We start from the raw sequence: 17,091 nt of genomic DNA on the forward strand, positions 1-17,091 counted from the left end.
ACAGGATAAACACATTTATATAAAAAGAGATGCTAGAAATTAAGATGACAGAAAGGCCAAAAACAATTGAAAAGTTGGCAAGACATGTAAACAGACAGTTCATGGGAAAGGAGGTACAAAAGACTCTTAAATACATGGAGAGATGCTTGACCTCACCCTTCAGTAAGCGAAGTACACACAGACACCCCAAAATACATTTTTTCTTAGACTTTTCAGAAGTCCAGAAATTTGATATGCATTAGGTTATTGAAGTTACAGAGAAACAGTTATTACTGTAGAGAGTATAACTATCCTTAAGGAGGATAATTTGGCAACATCTGTCAACCACAGATGTATACCTCCTTGAAAATCTTGCTTCTGGGAATTTATCTTAGGTAGGTCCTTGCATACATGAAATGTGTGTTCGAGGTTTGTCACCACAGCCTTGAATAGAGTCAACCTAAATGTCTAGCCCCTTAGAATGGCTAGATGATGCATGGGAATCATATTCTGTAGGAAAAAGGGGAGGGAGACAATAAAATGTTGCTTATATTGGCATTAAGAATTGGAGGATGAAGGGGCGGAGCCAGGATGGCGGCCTGAGTAGAGCAGTGGAAATCTCCTCCCAAAAACACATAGAGCTATGAAAATATAACAAAGAAAAATCTTCCTAAAATAGAGACCACAGGACACAGGACAACATCCAGACCACATCCACACCTGCAAGAACCCAGCGCCTTGCGAAGGGGGAGAAGGCCACAAACCAAGAAGAAGGGAAACTCTTCCAGCGGTCACTTGTACCAGCTCTACAAACTATCTCTATCACCATGAAAAGGCAAAACTACAGGCAGACAAAGATCACAGAGACAACACCTGAGAGGGAGACAGACCTAACTAGTCCTCCTGAAAAAGAATTCAAAATAAAAATCATGAACATGCTGACAGAGATGCAGAGAAAAACGCAAGAGCAATGGGATGAGATGCAGAGAAAAATGCAAGAGCAGTGGGATGAGATGCAGAGAAAAATGCAAGAGCAGTGGGATGAAGTCCGGAAGGAGATCACAGATGTTAGGAAGGAGATCACAGAAGTGAAACAATCCCTGGAAGGATTTATAAGCAGAATGGATAAGATGCAAGAGGCCATTGAAGGAATAGAAGCCAGAGAACAGGAACGTATAGAAGCTGACATAGAGAGAGATAAAAGGATCTCCAGGAATGAAACAACACTAAGAGAAATATGTGACCAAGCCAAAAGGAATAATATTCGTATTATAGGGATACCAGAAGAGGAAGAAAGAGGAAAAGGGATACAAAGTGTCTTTGAAGAAATAATTGCTGAAAACTTCCCCAAACTGGGGGAGGAAATAATCGAACAGACCATGAAATTACACAGAACTCCCAACAGAAAGGATCCAAGGAGGACAACACCAAGACACATAGTAATTAAAATGGCAAGGATCAAGGACAAGGAAAGAGTTTTAAAGGCAGCTAGAGAGAAAAAGGTCACCTATAAAGGAAAACCCATCAGGCTAACATCAGACTTCTCGACAGAAACCTACAGGCCAGAAGAGAATGGCATGATATACTTAATGCAATGAAACAGAAGGGCCTTGAACCAAGGATACTGTATCCAGCACGACTATCATTTAAATATGATGGCGGGATTAGACAATTCCCAGACAAGCAAAAGCTGAGGGAATTTGCTTCCCACAAACCACCTCTACAGGGCATCCTACAGGGACTGCTCTAGATGGGAGCACCCCTAAAAAGAGCACAGAACAAAACACACAACATATGAAGAATGGAGGAGGAGGAATAAGAAGGGAGAGAAGAAAAGAATCTCCAGACAGTGTATATAACAGCTCAATAAGCGAGCTAAGTTAGGCAGTAAGATACTAAAGAAGCTAACCTTGAACCTTTGGTAACCACGAATCTAAAGCCTGCAATGGCAATAAGTACATATCTCTCAATAGTCACCCTAAATGTAAATGGACTTAATGCACCAATCAAAAGACATAGAGTAATAGAATGGATAAAAAAGCAAGACCCATCTATATGCTGCTTACAAGAAACTCACCTTAAACCCAAAGATAAGCATAGACTAAAAGTCAAGGGATGGAAAAACATATTTCAGGCAAACAACAGTGAGAAGAAAGCAGGGGTTGCAGTACTAATATCAGACAAAATAGACTTCAAAACAAAGAAAGTAACAAGAGATAAAGAAGGCCACTACATAATGATAAAGGGCTCAGTCCAACAAGAGGATATAACCATTCTAAATATATATGCACCCAATACAGGAGCACCAGCATATGTGAAGCAAATACTAACAGAACTAAAGAGGGAAATAGACTGCAATGCATTCATTGTAGGAGACTTCAACACACCACTCACCTCAAAGGATAGATCCACCGGGCAGAAAATAAGTAAAGACACACAGGCACTGAACAACACACTAGAACAGATGGACCTAATAGACATCTATAGAACTCTACATCCAAAAGCAACAGGATATACATTCTTCTCAAGTGCACATGGAACATTCTCCAGAATAACCACGTACTAGCTCACAAAAAGAGCCTCAGTAAATTCCAAAATATTGAAATTCTACCAACCAATTTTTCAGACCACAAAGGTATGAAAGTAAAATAAATTCTACAAAGAAAACAAAAAGACTCACAAACACATGGAGGCTTAACAACATGCTACTAAATAATCAATGGATCAATGAACAAATCAAAATAGAGATCAAGGAATATATAGAAACAAATGACAACAACAACACTAAGCCCCAACTTCTGTGGGATGCAGCGAAAGCAGTCTTAAGAGGAAAGTATATAGCAATCTAGGCACACTTGAAGAAGGAAGAACAATCCCAAATGAATAGTCTAACATCACAATTATTAAAACTGGAAAAAGAAGAACAAATGAGGCCTAAGGTCAGCAGAAGGAGGGACATAATAAAGATCAGAGAAGAAATAAACAAAATTGAGAAGAATAAAACAATAGCAAAAATCAACAAAACCAAGAGCTGGTTCTTCAAGAAAATAAACAAAATAGATAAGCCTCTAGCCCAACTTATTAAGAGAAAAAGAGAGTCAACACAAATCAACATAATCAGAAATAAGAATGGAAAAATCACGACAGACTCCACAGAAATACAAAGAATTATTAAAGACTACTATGAAAACCTATATGCCAACAAGCTGGAAAACCTAGAAGAAATGGACAACTTCCTAGAAAAATACAACCTCCCAAGACTGACCAAGGAAGAAACACAAAAGTTAAACAAACCAATTAGGAGCAAAGAAATTGAAACAGTAATCAAAAAACTACCCAAGAACAAAACCCCGGAGCCGGACGGATTTACCTCGGAATTTTATCAGACACACAGAGAAGACATAATACCCATTCTCCTTAAAGTGTTCCACAAAATAGAAGAAGAGGGAATACTCCCAAACTCATTCTATGAGGCCAACATCACCCTAATACCAAAACCAGGCAAAGACCCCACCAAAAAAGAAAATTACAGACCAATATCCCTGATGAATGTAGATGCAAAAATACTCAATAAAATATTAGCAAACAGAATTCAACAGTATATCAAAAGGATCATACACCATGACCAAGTGGGGTTCATCCCAGGGATGCAAGGATGGTACAACATTCGAAAATCCATCAACATCATCCACCACATCAACAAAAAGAAAGACGAAAACCACATGATCATCTCCATAGATGCTGAAAAAGCATTTGACAAAATTCAACACCCATTCATGATAAAAACTCTCAGCAAAATGGGAATAGAGGGCAAGTACCTCAACATAATAAAGGCCATATATGATAAACCCACAGCCAGCATTATACTGAACAGCGAGAAGCTGAAAGCATTTTCTCTGAGATCGGGAACCAGACAGGGATGCCCACTCTCCCCACTGTTATTTAACATAGTACTGGAGGTCCTAGCCACGGCAATCAGACAAAACAAAGAAATACAAGGAATCCAGATTGGTAAAGAAGAAGTTAAACCGTCACTATTTGCAGATGATATGATACTGTACATAAAAAACCCTAAAGACTCCACTCCAAAACTACTAGAACTGATATCGGAATACAGCAAAGTTGCAGGATACAAAATTAACACACAGAAATCTGTAGCTTTCCTATACACTAACAACGAATCAATAGAAAGAGAAATCAGGAAAACAATTCCATTCACCATTGCATCAAAAAGAATAAAATACCTAGGAATAAACCTAACCAAAGAAGTGAAAGACTTATACTCTGAAAACTACAAGTCACTCTTAAGAGAAATTAAAGGAGACACTAATAAATGGAAACTCATCCCATGCTCATGGCTAGGAAGAATTAATATCGTCAAAATGGCCATCCTGCCCAAAGCAATATACAGATTTGATGCAATCCCTCTCAAATTACCAGCAACATTCTTCAAGGAATTGGAACAAATAATTCAAATATTCATATGGAAACACCAAAGACCCCGAATAGCCAAAGCAATCCTGAAAAAGAAGAATAAAGTAGGGTGGATCTCACTCCCCAAATTCAAGCTCTACTACAAAGCCATAGTAATCAAGACAATTTGGTACTGGCACAAGAACAGAGCCACAGACCAGTGGAACAGATTAGAGACCCCAGAAATTAACCCAAACATATATGGTCAATTAATATTTGATAAAGGAGCCATGGACATACAATGGCAAAATGACAGTCTCTTCAGCAGATGGTGCTGGCAAAACTGGACAGCTACATGTAGGAGAATGAAACTGGACCATTGTCTAACCCCATATACAAAGGTAAACTCAAAATGGATCAAAGACCTGAATGTAAGTCATGAAACCATTAAACTCTTGGAAAAAAACATAGGCAAAAACCTCTTAGACATAAACATGAGTGACCTCTTCTTGAACATATCTCCCCAGGCAAGGAAAACAACAGCAAAAATGAGCAAGTGGGACTACATTAAGCTGAAAAGCTTCTGTACAGCGAAAGACACCATCAATAGAACAAAAAGGAACCCTACAATATGGGAGAATATATTTGAAAATGACAGATCCGATAAAGGCTTGACATCCAGAATATATAAAGAGCTCACACGCCTCAACAAACAAAAAACAAATAACCCAATTAAAAAATGGGCAGAGGAACTGAACAGACAGTTCTCCAAAAAAGAAATACAGATGGCCAAGAGACACATGAAAAGATGCTCCACATCGCTAATTATCAGAGAAATGCAAATTAAAACTACAATGAGGTATCACCTCACACCAGTAAGGATAGCTGCCATCCAAAAGACAAACAACAACAAATGTTGGCGAGGCTGTGGAGAAAGGGGAACCCTCCTACACTGCTGGTGGGAATGTAAATTAGTTCAACCATTGTGGAAAGCAGTATGGAGGTTCATCAAAATGCTCAAAACAGACCTACCATTTGACCCAGGAATTCCACTCCTAGGAATTTACCCTAAGAACGCAGCAATCAAGTTTGAGAAAGACAGATGCACCCCTATGTTTATCGCAGCACTATTTACAATAGCCAAGAATTGGAAGCAACCTAAATGTCCATCGATAGATGAATGGATAAAGAAGATGTGGTACATATACACAATGGAATCCTACTCAGCCATAAGAAGTGGAAAAATCCAACCATTTGCAGCAACATGGATGGAGCTGGAGAGTATTATGCTCAGTGAAATAAGCCAAGCGGAGAAAGAGAAATACCAAATGATTTCACTCATCTGAGGAGTATAGGAACAAAGGAAAAACTGAAGGAACAAAACAGCAGCGGAATTACAGAACCCAAAAATTGACTAACAGGTACCAAAGGGAAAGGAACTGGGGAGGATGGGTGAGCAGGGAGGGATGGGGGGGGGAAGAAGAAGGGGGGTATTAAGATTAGCATGCATGGAGGGGAGGGAGAAAGGGGAGGGTGGGCTGCACAACACAGAGAGGACAAGTAGTGACTCTACAACATTTTGCAAAGCTGATGGACAGTAACCGTAATGTGGTTGTTAGGGGGGACCTGATATAGGGGAGAGCATAGTAAACATAGTATTCTTCATGTAAGTGTAGATTAAAAATTAAAAAAAAAAAAAAAAAAGAAAAAGAAAGAAAACGGGGATTACTCCTTGACAGGATAAAACTATTGGTAAATCAAAGATCAACGCATGCTTTAAATATCCTTAATGTTGATCACTTAAAGGGTGTTAGATGATCAGCTATGGAGGTACTCTTTTCTGATAATATTCCTTTCTCTTAATTAAAAAAAAAAAAAAAAGCAGTTCCTGTGTGCTGACCTCCAATGAGTTCTACACAGTGGTATAGAGGGCATGTCAAAGTGTGGGCAAAGGGTCTGTTTGTTTCTATGCAGAAGATCAAGGCCTAGCTTGGATACCCAGAAAATGAACTAAGATACGATAAGAGGAGGAGCTTCCGGCATCAGCACTCTCTGGAGGACTTGTGCTGGGGATGATCATCAAAAAGCCTCCACAGGGATCCGGACGATGCTGCGGTTGTGGCTGCATCCAGCCCACTGTCTCCTGGACTTGCCATTGGAATGGGGAGGGAGATGTCTAGGCTGGCATGTGCATATAGTGAGACAACGAATTTGACCGGATCTGTACTGTTGGAACTCAACCAGGAGTTGGGAGGGGTGCAAGTTGTAGCACTCCAAAATCTCATGACTGTAGACTATCTATGGTTAAAAGAACATATGGGATATGAACAGATCCCAGAAATGGGCTGCTTTAATTTGTATGATGATTCAAGTACAGTTGGACAATATCCATCATATCATAGATAAATTTTCACAAATGCCTATGGTGCCTAAATGGTTTTCTTGGCTTCATTGGAGATGGATGGTAATTATAGATTTGCTTTGTTTATGTCACCGTATTCCTATTATGTTAATATGTGTGTGCAAATTAGTTAGTTGTTTAAAACCTATACATACTTAAGGTACTATACAAGAAGATATGTCAAAGAAATAATCAATCCTCCCATGTTTCCTTCATATGCTACATCTATAGCTTTTCTTCTTCCTTCCTAATTACAACCCTTAAATAGAATTCGTGCCTCATATCGAATTTACCGAGTATCATAATTCCTCCAGGTGGTAAAGATACCTCGAGACAAGTGCTGGGCATAGAAGCCACAGGGCATAAATCTGCAAAGAAGTAAAAAGCTAACCTTTACAAACAATATGGCTTCTCTCTCACTTACCAACTTTACATTTCCCTGTATGGCCCCGGAAGATGACTGGTTAGCCAGAGACGGGTAAGATTCCTCAAGGGAGGAACAACCTAAGACAGGCACAGTCGCAGGGGGGCCATCAGGTGAGAATTTGGGGATCAACAGAGGTGAGGCTCAGAACCTCACCCCCCCTGCTTTGAGAGAAATCTTCTGCATCCGTGGATGTCTTGCTGCCCTTGTCTAGCCTGGATTAATACTTAGTCCATAGGCACACACCTGATCATCTGATCATCTACATTTGCCCTCTTACAGCACTAAACTATGTTTTCTACCTTTATCTTGCATCTACCTACCACTTCAGCATTTTATTAAAAATAAAAATAATAATAATAATAGGAGAAATGTGGGATCAACATATAAATCAAGTACAAAAATCAAACGAATATTCATATTTGACCTGATTGTTTATAGGTCATAATGCATGATCAAAACTGAAAGTTTCTGTGATGAATGCCCTTGTACTGTTCAGCATGTAAGAATTTATTCACTATGTAAGAATTCGTTCACCATGTAATAACTTGTTCGTTATGCTTCAGAAGATTGGAGACTGACGAGAATTAGGCTTGAGATGGATTAATGATTGTACATTGAGCGTTGACCCCCCTATACTGAATTTTATTGTTGTTAACAACCATTTGATCAATAAATATGAGAGATGCCCTCTCAAAAAAAAAAAAAAAAGAATTGGAGGATGCACAAGCGGTTACATGTTAATCAGGAATATGTGCTGGGTGATGGTGGACAAGAGTAGAAGCAAGACTTTCTCTGCATTTTCAGTTTTCGATTTTTGAAGTATGTGCATGTATTTTCAAATAGGTAAATATTGTTGCAAAGTTGTTTCAGATCTAGGAGCAAAAGAAATATATCTCTTCCTAATGGGTAACTAAAAGAAAAATCTGGTTACTGAAAACTTTTACCCTGAAGTTAGGGAAAAATAGTTAGATGTGTATATTTGCAAGCTTGATCATCATTGTAATATTTATTACATATACAAAGAGCCTCAATTTGAATGTGACCTTATTCCTTAACTGTCTGTACAATTACTGGCATGTTTCTAAACTTAATTGTCATCTTTCTTTTTTTGTAAAGGATAGTAATATCTGCTTTGCCAGGGCTCGTATAAGAATTAAGAAGGCATGCAAAAAGCCACCGAATGCTTAATATATTCATTCCTTTATAGCGAGGAAGAACTGTGGGATTAGACTAGTTGGAATGTGTTTTAAGCATATGGGACACTTTGGAGCCCTGAGCCACAATGTAAAAAGTTCAGTTACTCTGAGGCTGCCATGCTGTGAGGAAGCTCTGCCACATGCGGGCACATGAAGGCACGTGATGGCTCTAGCTGAGGGCCCACCCAGCAGCTAGCATCAAACACGAGACATGTGAGTAAAGACTCCATCAGGTGATTCCAGCCCCCAGCAGTCATGCCCACTGAGGCCCATGATACTGTGTAGTAGAGGCCATTTATCTCCTCTGTGCCCTGTCTGAATTCCTGACCCACAGAATCCAGGCACCTAATAAAACAGTTGTACACCACTAAATTCTGAAATGTTTTGTTCTGCACTAAAAGCAGCAAAGCAAATTTTGAGATGAGGGTGGTTAGAATTTGCATTTGTACAGAGGAAAAGAGAGTAACTTAAACATACCAAGAGATGGCATGATGGTTTAAGGCTAGAGATTTAAATTTGTGAATTATCCATATAAAGCTGACAGCTGAATCTAGGAGCATGCCTGAGCTCCTCAAAGGAGGGAGAGGAGGAGATGGGTAGTCTAAACTTTAGGTGTCTACATTCCCATAGTAAGAAGAATGAGAGAAGAATCTGCATAGACAGCCCTAAATGGCATTGTCAGAGACAGCAGATCCTAGAGTGTAAGTGTTGGCAGAAAATGGTCTTAAAAGGAACAAGGAACAAAAGGAAGAGGTCATGAGATGTGGTAGATGAGTCAGATCACCTGGCTTCAAATCTGATTGCTTACCAGCTGTGCCTCAGTTGCCTCATATGTAAAATGGGGCTATTAATAAATAGTGGTCATCCATCTTACAGGGTTACTGTGAGGATTCAGTGAGTTAGTATGCATAAAGTGCTGTAGACATCTTCACACGTTAGCAGTGAGCACTGAGATTTGATTTGAAGGTGAGGTTAGTAATTTCAATACCTTTATGTGGTCAGAAGACAGATTGTAAGACTTTAGGGATTAATTTCACAAATAATAGAAAACAAATTTTTTGAGGTATTTTTTCTTGACTGGCAGATCAACTGTGTTTCCCTGTGGTGTGTATCAAGGCAGCAGTGTGCTGGGTGCTGGCGAATGAAGAAAGCCTTAGGTGTCAAAGAGGAGAGCCTGGGAACCAAAACTCTGGGGGCCAGGTTGTGTCCATTGGATGCCCTCAATCTTCCTGTCAACTTGGAAGTCATACTCATTTTAGAGAAGTGGAAATTGAGAGGTGCAGGTTAAGTCACTTGCCAGAGGTCCCAGAGCAGAACCCAGGTAAACATGACTACAAGCCTCATGTTTCAGGTGACATTGTGTTCCTCAGGTTCTAACTACCTATGTGACAGTTTCACATGAAGATCCATTTAACATGTGAGAATTCTACTACATAGGAATTCTATTTTTCTTCCTGAATTCTAGCAGAGAAAGCCAACTTGTTTTAGTTTTGAGGCATTTCTTTTTTTTTCTAATTTAACCCCCTTTATTTATTTATTTTATTTGTTTTTGGTATCATTATATACACTTACATGAGCAACATTGTGGTTACTAGATTCCCCCATTATTAAGTCCCAACCACATACCCCATTACAGTCACTGTCCATCAGCCTAGTAAGATGCTATAGAATCACTACTTGTCTTCTTTGTGCCATACTGCCCTCCCCATGCTCCCCCCTACATTATGTGTGCTAATCATAATGCCCCTTTTTCCCCCTTATCCCTCCCTTCCCACCCATCCTCCCCAGTCCCTTTCCTTTTGATAACTGTTTGTCCATTCTTGGGTTCTGTGAATCTGCTGCTGTTTTGTTCTTTCAGTTTTTCTCTGTTCTTATACTCCACAAATGAGTGAAATCATTTGATACTTGTCTTTCTCTGCCTGGTTGTGAAATCATTTGATACTTGTCTTTCTCTGCCTGGCTTATTTCAGTCAGCATAATACCCTTTAGCTCCATCCATGTTGTTGCAAATGGTAGGATATGTTTTCTTCTTATGGCTGAATAATATTCCATTGTATATATGTACCACATCTTCTTTATCCATTCATCTACTGATGGACACTTAGGTTGCTTCCATTTCTTGGCTGTTGTAAATAGTGCTGCGATAAACACAGGGGTGCATATGTCTTTTTCAAACTGGGCTGCTGCATTCTTAGGGTAAGTTCCTAGGAGTGGAATTCCTGGGTCAAATGGTATTTCTATTTTGAGTTTTTTGAAGAACCTTCATCAGCTTTCCACAATGGTTGAACTAGTTTACATTCCTACCAGCAGTGTAGGATGGTTCCCTTTCTCCACATCCTTGCCAGCATTTGTTGTTGTTTGTCTTTTGGATGTTGGCCATCCTGACTGGTGTGAGGTGATATCTCATTGTGGTTTTAATTTGCATTTCTCTGATGATTAGCCATGTGGAGCATCTTTTCATGTGCCTGTTGGCCATCTGAATTTCTTCTTTGGAGAAGTGTCTGTTCAACTTGCATGCCCATTTTTTAATTGGGTTATTTGCTTTTTGGGTTATGAGCTCTTTATATATTTTGGATGTCAACCCTTTATCGGATCTGTCATTTATGAATATATTCTCCCATACTGTAGGATACCTTTTTGTTCTATTGATGGTGTCCTTTGCTGTACAGAAGCTTTTCAGCTTGATATAGTCCCACTTGTTCATTTTTGCTTTTGTTGCCCTTGCCCGGGGAGATATATTCATGAAGAAGTTGTTCATGTTTATGTCCAAGAGATTTTTGCGTATGTTTTTTTCTAAGAGTTTTATGGTTTCATGACTTACATTCAGGTCTTTGATCCATTTCAAATTTACTTTTGTGTATGGGGTTAGACAATGATCCAGTTTCATTCTCTTACATGTAGCTGTCCAGTTTTGCCAACACCAGCTGTTGAAGAGGCTGTCATTTCCCCATTGTATACCCATGGCTCCTTTATTGTATATTAATTGACCATATATGTTTGGGTTAATATCTGGACTCTCTGTTCTGTTCCACTGGTCTGTGGGTCTGTTCTTGTGCCAGTCCAAATTGTCTTAATTACTGTGACTTTGTAGTAGAGCTTGAAGTTGGGAAGCAAGATCCCCCCTACTTTATTCTTCCTTCTCAGGATTGCTTTGGTTATTTGGGGTCTTTTGTGGTTCTATATGAATTTTAGAACTATTTGTTCCAGTTTGTTGGAGAAGCTGTCGGTATTTTGATAGGGATTGCATTGAATCTGTAGATTGCTTTAGACAGGATGGCCATTTTGACAATATTAATTCTTCCTAGCCAAAAGCATGGGATGAGTTTCCATTTGTTAGTGTCCTCTTTAATTTCTCTTAAGAGTGTCTTGTAGTTTTCAGGGTATAGGTCTTTCACTTCCTTGGTTAGGTTTATTCCTAGGTATTTTATTCTTTCTGATGCAATTGTGAATGGAATTGTTTTCCTGATTTCTCTTTCTGCTAGTTCATCACTAGTGTATAGGAATACAACAGATTTCTGTGTATTAATTTTGTATCCTGCAACTTTGCTGAATTCAGATATTCTAGTCATTTTGGAGTGGAGTCTTTACGGTTTTTTATGTACAATATCATGTCATCTGCAAATAGTGACAGTTTGACTTCTTCCTTACCAATCTGGATGCTTTGCATTTCTTTGTGTTGTCTGATTGCTGTGGCTAGGACCTCCAGTACTATGTTGAATTAAAGTGGGGAGAGTGGGCATCTTTGTCTTGTTCCTGATCTTATAGGAAAAGCTTTCAGCTTCTCACTGTTAAGTATGATGGTTTTTTTTTTTGAGGGAATTCCTTTTATTATGACTGGATGGGTGGTCCAAGGGGGCCCAAGGAGCCATGCTCTGCCCTCTGCTGCCAGTCAGCAGCTGTGTCTCCACCCAGGCACTGGCCTGACACCTGCATCTGGAGTCCAGCCTGTCCAGAGGTGCCCCCACCCCCTCTGGCAGCAGGGAAAGGAGGATGGGGAACACTCAGGGCACCCCTGGCAGCCCCTCCCCACCCACTCTGAGCCAACAGCCAAGTTCCAGACAAGGCCGGGAGAGGGAGGGTGGAGGGAGACAGGGAGGAATCTCCAAAATAAAACAACCCACCTCCACACACAGAACAAGACAAAGCAGCCCCCTGGGAGGAGCTCCCCACATTGCACTTCTCTCAAATTCCTCCAGGAGGGGCCCAGGCCATAGAGGCTGGAGAAGAAGACCCACAGGAGGAACTCAGAATGCAGCCCTTGAAGTGTTTGCTGAGCAAGCGAGTGAAGTCCAAGGGTTTGTCATATATGGCCTTTATTATGTTGAGGTACTTGCCCTCCCCATTTTGTTGAGAGTTTTTATCATGAATGGATGTTGAATTTTGTTGAGTGCTTTTTCAGCATCTATGGAGATGATCATGTGGTTTCTGTCCTTCTTTTTGTTGATGTGGTAGATGATGTTGATGGATTTTCGAATGTTGTACCATCCTTGCATCCCTGAGATGAACCCCACTTGATCATGGTGTATGATCCTCCTGATGTATTTTTGAATTTGGTTTGCTAAAATTTTGTTGAGTATTTTGCATCTATGTTCATCAGGGATATTGGTCTGTAGTTTTCTTTTTTTATGGTGTCTTTGTCTGGTTTTGGTATTAGAGTGATGCTGGCTTCATAAAATGAGTTTGGAAGTATTCCCTCCTATTCAATTTTTTGGAAAACTTCAAGGAGAATGGGTATTATGTCTTCTCTATATGTCTGATAAAATTCAGTGGTGAATCCATGAGGCATTTCTTAATACCCTGATTTAAAGATATTTCATGAAGTTTTGATCAGGGGAATTTATGAATTGAAAGCATTTTTACTAAATTACATTCAATTCAAAGGTGAATAAATAACTAACACACTTTTCCCCATTTAATCTTTTAAAGATGATATTTAAAAACCAACATTTTATATATTTTGTCAAAAGCCCATTGAATTATGCTGTGGTCATTTATACTTTATAAATGTGAGTCTTTTAATGATTTTATTGTTCAGAATCTTTTCAGTTCTGTTTTAAACATTTGTTTTTAGGGCTTTGTTACATGCAGCTATGAGTTCTTAATGTTTCATTTAAAGTAATTTTATGTTTAATTAAAATGGCATATAAGTTCCAGAGATGCACATTTATTTTAACTTCTTTTTGAATAATTAGGCAACATTCAAGTTGCAAATATACAGCAGGGAACACAATGTGGATATGTTGGTACAGATGGAACATAATTATGTTGTATTATGTTTGCCTAAATTCTTTTAGTGGTCAACAAAGACATCCTAGCAAAGTGGGAAAAAGAACTAGTCTGGGCTAGTCACAGAATCCCCACTTACTAGTTTATGACCCTAGACAAGTCACTTTTAAGACTATGCTGCATTTGGTCTATAAGGGAGAGGCAATGGGACCAGGGGTTGAATTGCCATGCGGAAGCCTCTCTAGTGTGGGCTTGCTCATCAGCATTGTGTCATCACTCACCCTTATTGACCTCCAGCAGCTGACAGGCGGGGTCCTGGCAAGGGCCTTAGGCTTCTCTCTTTGCTAGAGATGCTGTTTTCCTTTGAAACACTCAAGCCATGTAGATAGACTCTATGGTGACAGGTCTCTTATTTTTCCTTGTGACGTAGATTTTTGAAAACGTTCTTCATCTGTATGCTCTTTAGGGTCTGTGGTTTTCTAAGCTATAGCCCCCTTTGATTAGGCAAAACTTTTATTCAAACACTTTCCCTCCAGGAGTATTGTAGACAGTTCTATTAGAAGAAGAAGCAGTTGCTAGTCATATTAGCACTTGAGGTTTTAGTCCATTAATATGGTTCCATATCAATTAGAAGAGGATTTGTTGGATTAGTTGGTAGAACAGTAACACCGAGGAAACTAATATTCTCTATTAGGATAATGTCAGTTTATTTTACTTTCACTTTTTTTTTTTAGCAGAGCCAGGGAGAGGCTTTTATTTAGAAATAAAGTGAGAGGAAAAGCTCCTGGCTCACTCCAGGAGGGGACAAGAGAGCCCCTACTTTTACTTTTCATATGTAAAATTCTCAGACACAAAAGTAGACAAAATTGTATAATGGACAGCTGTATACTTCTACCTAGATTCATAATTAACATTTTGCCATATTGGCATGGTCTATTCTTTTACCAAGCAAATCAGATATGTGTATTTAGAGATGAAATGTCACCCTAGAAAATATTTTTCTTAACTACTTACACTATCCTTAATAAAATTAAGTATTAAGTCCTTCATATCATTTAATACCTAATCTACATTCATATTTCTCCAGTTGTCCCAGATGTCTTTTGCTCATGATTTGTTCAAACCCTGACCCACTCCAGATCCATACATTTACATTTGATTGTTGGATTTAATCTAGAAGAGTCCCTGCTGCCTACTGGCCGCCCCCCCAATCCCTCCACCCCACACCCTCCTGCTGTCACACTGATTTATCAGAGCTTGTCAGTTGTAAGACAGTCCATCTTGGGGATTTGTCTGATTGTTTTAATTTAAGTTGTTTCTCTGTTCCTCATATTCCTAGAAACTGAAATAAGGTCTAAAGGCTTGGTTAAATTCAGGGAAATCATTTTTAGCAAAAATGCTATTTTCTTCATGTGGTTTCACTACCAAGAGACAGAATATAGTTGGATCTTGAAGATTTAAAGACTGTTGTTGTTATGAAAAGTGATTCTTTTTAGTGGGGGGTTTCCTAGGATAAACTTCAGTAGTTCCTTTTTTAAAAAAAGGCTTTTTATTAGTTTGAAGATTTAATGGGATTCTCCTTTCCCCTGAAACTGTTCCAGTTTGATTTCAAAAAGTAAAGGTCAAAGTAGCATTAAGTTACTGAATTTTCTCTTCTACAAACCAAATAAATAGTTGATAAAACAGTGTTTTGTGACCTCTGTACACCAACTCTGGGCTCTAGCAGCCTCTGGGTATCAGGCTGCTCTTTCTATATGCTCTCCTGGGCTGGCAGTTAGCTTGACTCTCTCCTCTTCTTCAACCCCCATGTTTATAACTAATTTTATCTTTTTTTAAAAAAAAATCAGATTTACTGTCTTTGTTTCCTTTGCTGTCATTGACTTTAGGCCTTGTCACCTCATGGATGACTGTGAACTGCAGCAACTGGTTTGGGTGGGCCCCTTCTAGTATCTTCCCCTTGAGTCCATTTTTCTGGAAGGCCATGTTCAGAGTCACGGCAGCTGGCGATCAGGGCCCTCATTTGGAAGTTATAGGACAGAAGTCAGAACCCAGCATGCACAATGCCTAGTTGGCTCTTCTTCAGTAGGCACATAACGTTTCCAAAAAGGGCATCAGTTTGCTCATCTATAAAATGGGGAGGATAACTATTTTAACTAAAGCAGAGTGTAGCAGGGCTTGAAAGAGGCCACAAACTGATTGATTGTAAGATTTAATTTGAAAAATGCTCTAATTAAAACAGAAGGGAATCTGATTTCTGCCCATGGCCTAGACCCACTCAGGCAGTCTGCTGTACTGTTTTGTTTCCCATCGCTGTGTTTCCTCTCATATAGTACCCCTCTTTCTTACTCCGTCTAGAGAACTCTCTGTTCCTGTTCTTCCATCTATCCTTAAGGCCTGGGTCAAATCTTTATCTTCAATATGGCCATATTTGTTCTCCCAGTCCATAACTTTCCCTTTATGTAAATAAACTACTGCTTTTGTAGTTCAGCTTCTGTTCATCCTCCAAATATTTTTACATGCAGGCCTCTTATTTCCTCACATCTTTTTAAGTTTCCTTGAGGCCGTGGGTTGATGAATTTGTGTCCAACTCAGAAACCAGTATAGGACCTGTGAAAACTTGATCATGTTACCCTTGAGACTGACTTCTAGTGAACTTGCTGTAGGACCCAGCTGGTGTTTCTTAAGTGTCTGGTATTTTTCTAGGATATGGGTACAACTTTCTTATGTGAGGCCCTCCTTCCTTTACCGAACCACCTGGGTCCTTTTGGTTGCTGGCTGTGGATGAAGTTGGCTTCAGCTTCTGTTCCCGTCTTCTCCTCTTTTCCAGCTGTAGTCTGTGTCCCAGGCCTCCCTTTCCCCCCTGGAGTGCAGCCTTCAGTGTTTGGCAGGAATTGTCACCCTCTGACTTGGTGACTGTAGTCAGGGCTTATGGTAAGGAATTATATTGCCCACTCTTTGGCTTTGCTAAATAGCAAACTAGGGACAGTAGTTGGTACATTTTCAACCTTCATCCTCTTTCATCCCTCAAAAGCTTATGCTCCCAGCCCAACTAGTTCACCCCCCACACCTGTGAATCAGACTTTCTTAGGGTGGCGTGGAAAATTGGAAGTTTTCCAAAGCTCCCTATGATTGACCATATTTGGGAGCTACTGTTCTGAAAGATGATCCCTTCTCCCTTAATCATTTGTCACTAGTACTGGTACTTATTTGTCAGATAGGATTACAGATGGTGTCCTAACATCTGTCTGGGTGAAATCCCATGGCATAAGTGAATGTAGGATGATAAGGGATGAGTCTATTAAAGGCTTTTGAAGCAAATGGGTAGTTTATCAGATTGGTGTGTTCTTTCTTTAGAACTGCTGTGAACCAGACCTTGTTACCACCATCTGTTTTGTAAATTCCATTTTCAGTATAACAGCTGGATTGTGAAAGATGTACACAATTATCCA

The 17,091-nt window shown here is 39.5% G+C and overlaps 1 protein-coding gene across 10 annotated transcripts in view; it reads left to right on the forward strand.

Annotated features, from left to right (window-relative positions):
• Positions 1 to 17,091, forward strand: part of GCH1 (GTP cyclohydrolase 1) — a 108,556-nt gene that overhangs the window by 8,730 nt on the left and 82,735 nt on the right. The window contains exon 2 of one of the 10 annotated variants that reach the window (XM_073211225.1): positions 9,501 to 10,036. The exons of the other annotated variants lie outside the window; for them this stretch is intronic. Within the exon in view, the coding sequence (XP_073067326.1) occupies positions 9,501 to 9,793 (293 nt within the window). The 3' untranslated portion in view covers positions 9,794 to 10,036. Of the gene's footprint in view, positions 1 to 9,500; positions 10,037 to 17,091 lie in introns of those variants that run through there. 10 annotated transcript variants of the gene reach the window in all.

This window comes from Manis javanica, chromosome 8 (assembly GCF_040802235.1).
Source record: "Manis javanica isolate MJ-LG chromosome 8, MJ_LKY, whole genome shotgun sequence".
NCBI lineage: Eukaryota > Metazoa > Chordata > Mammalia > Pholidota > Manidae > Manis > Manis javanica.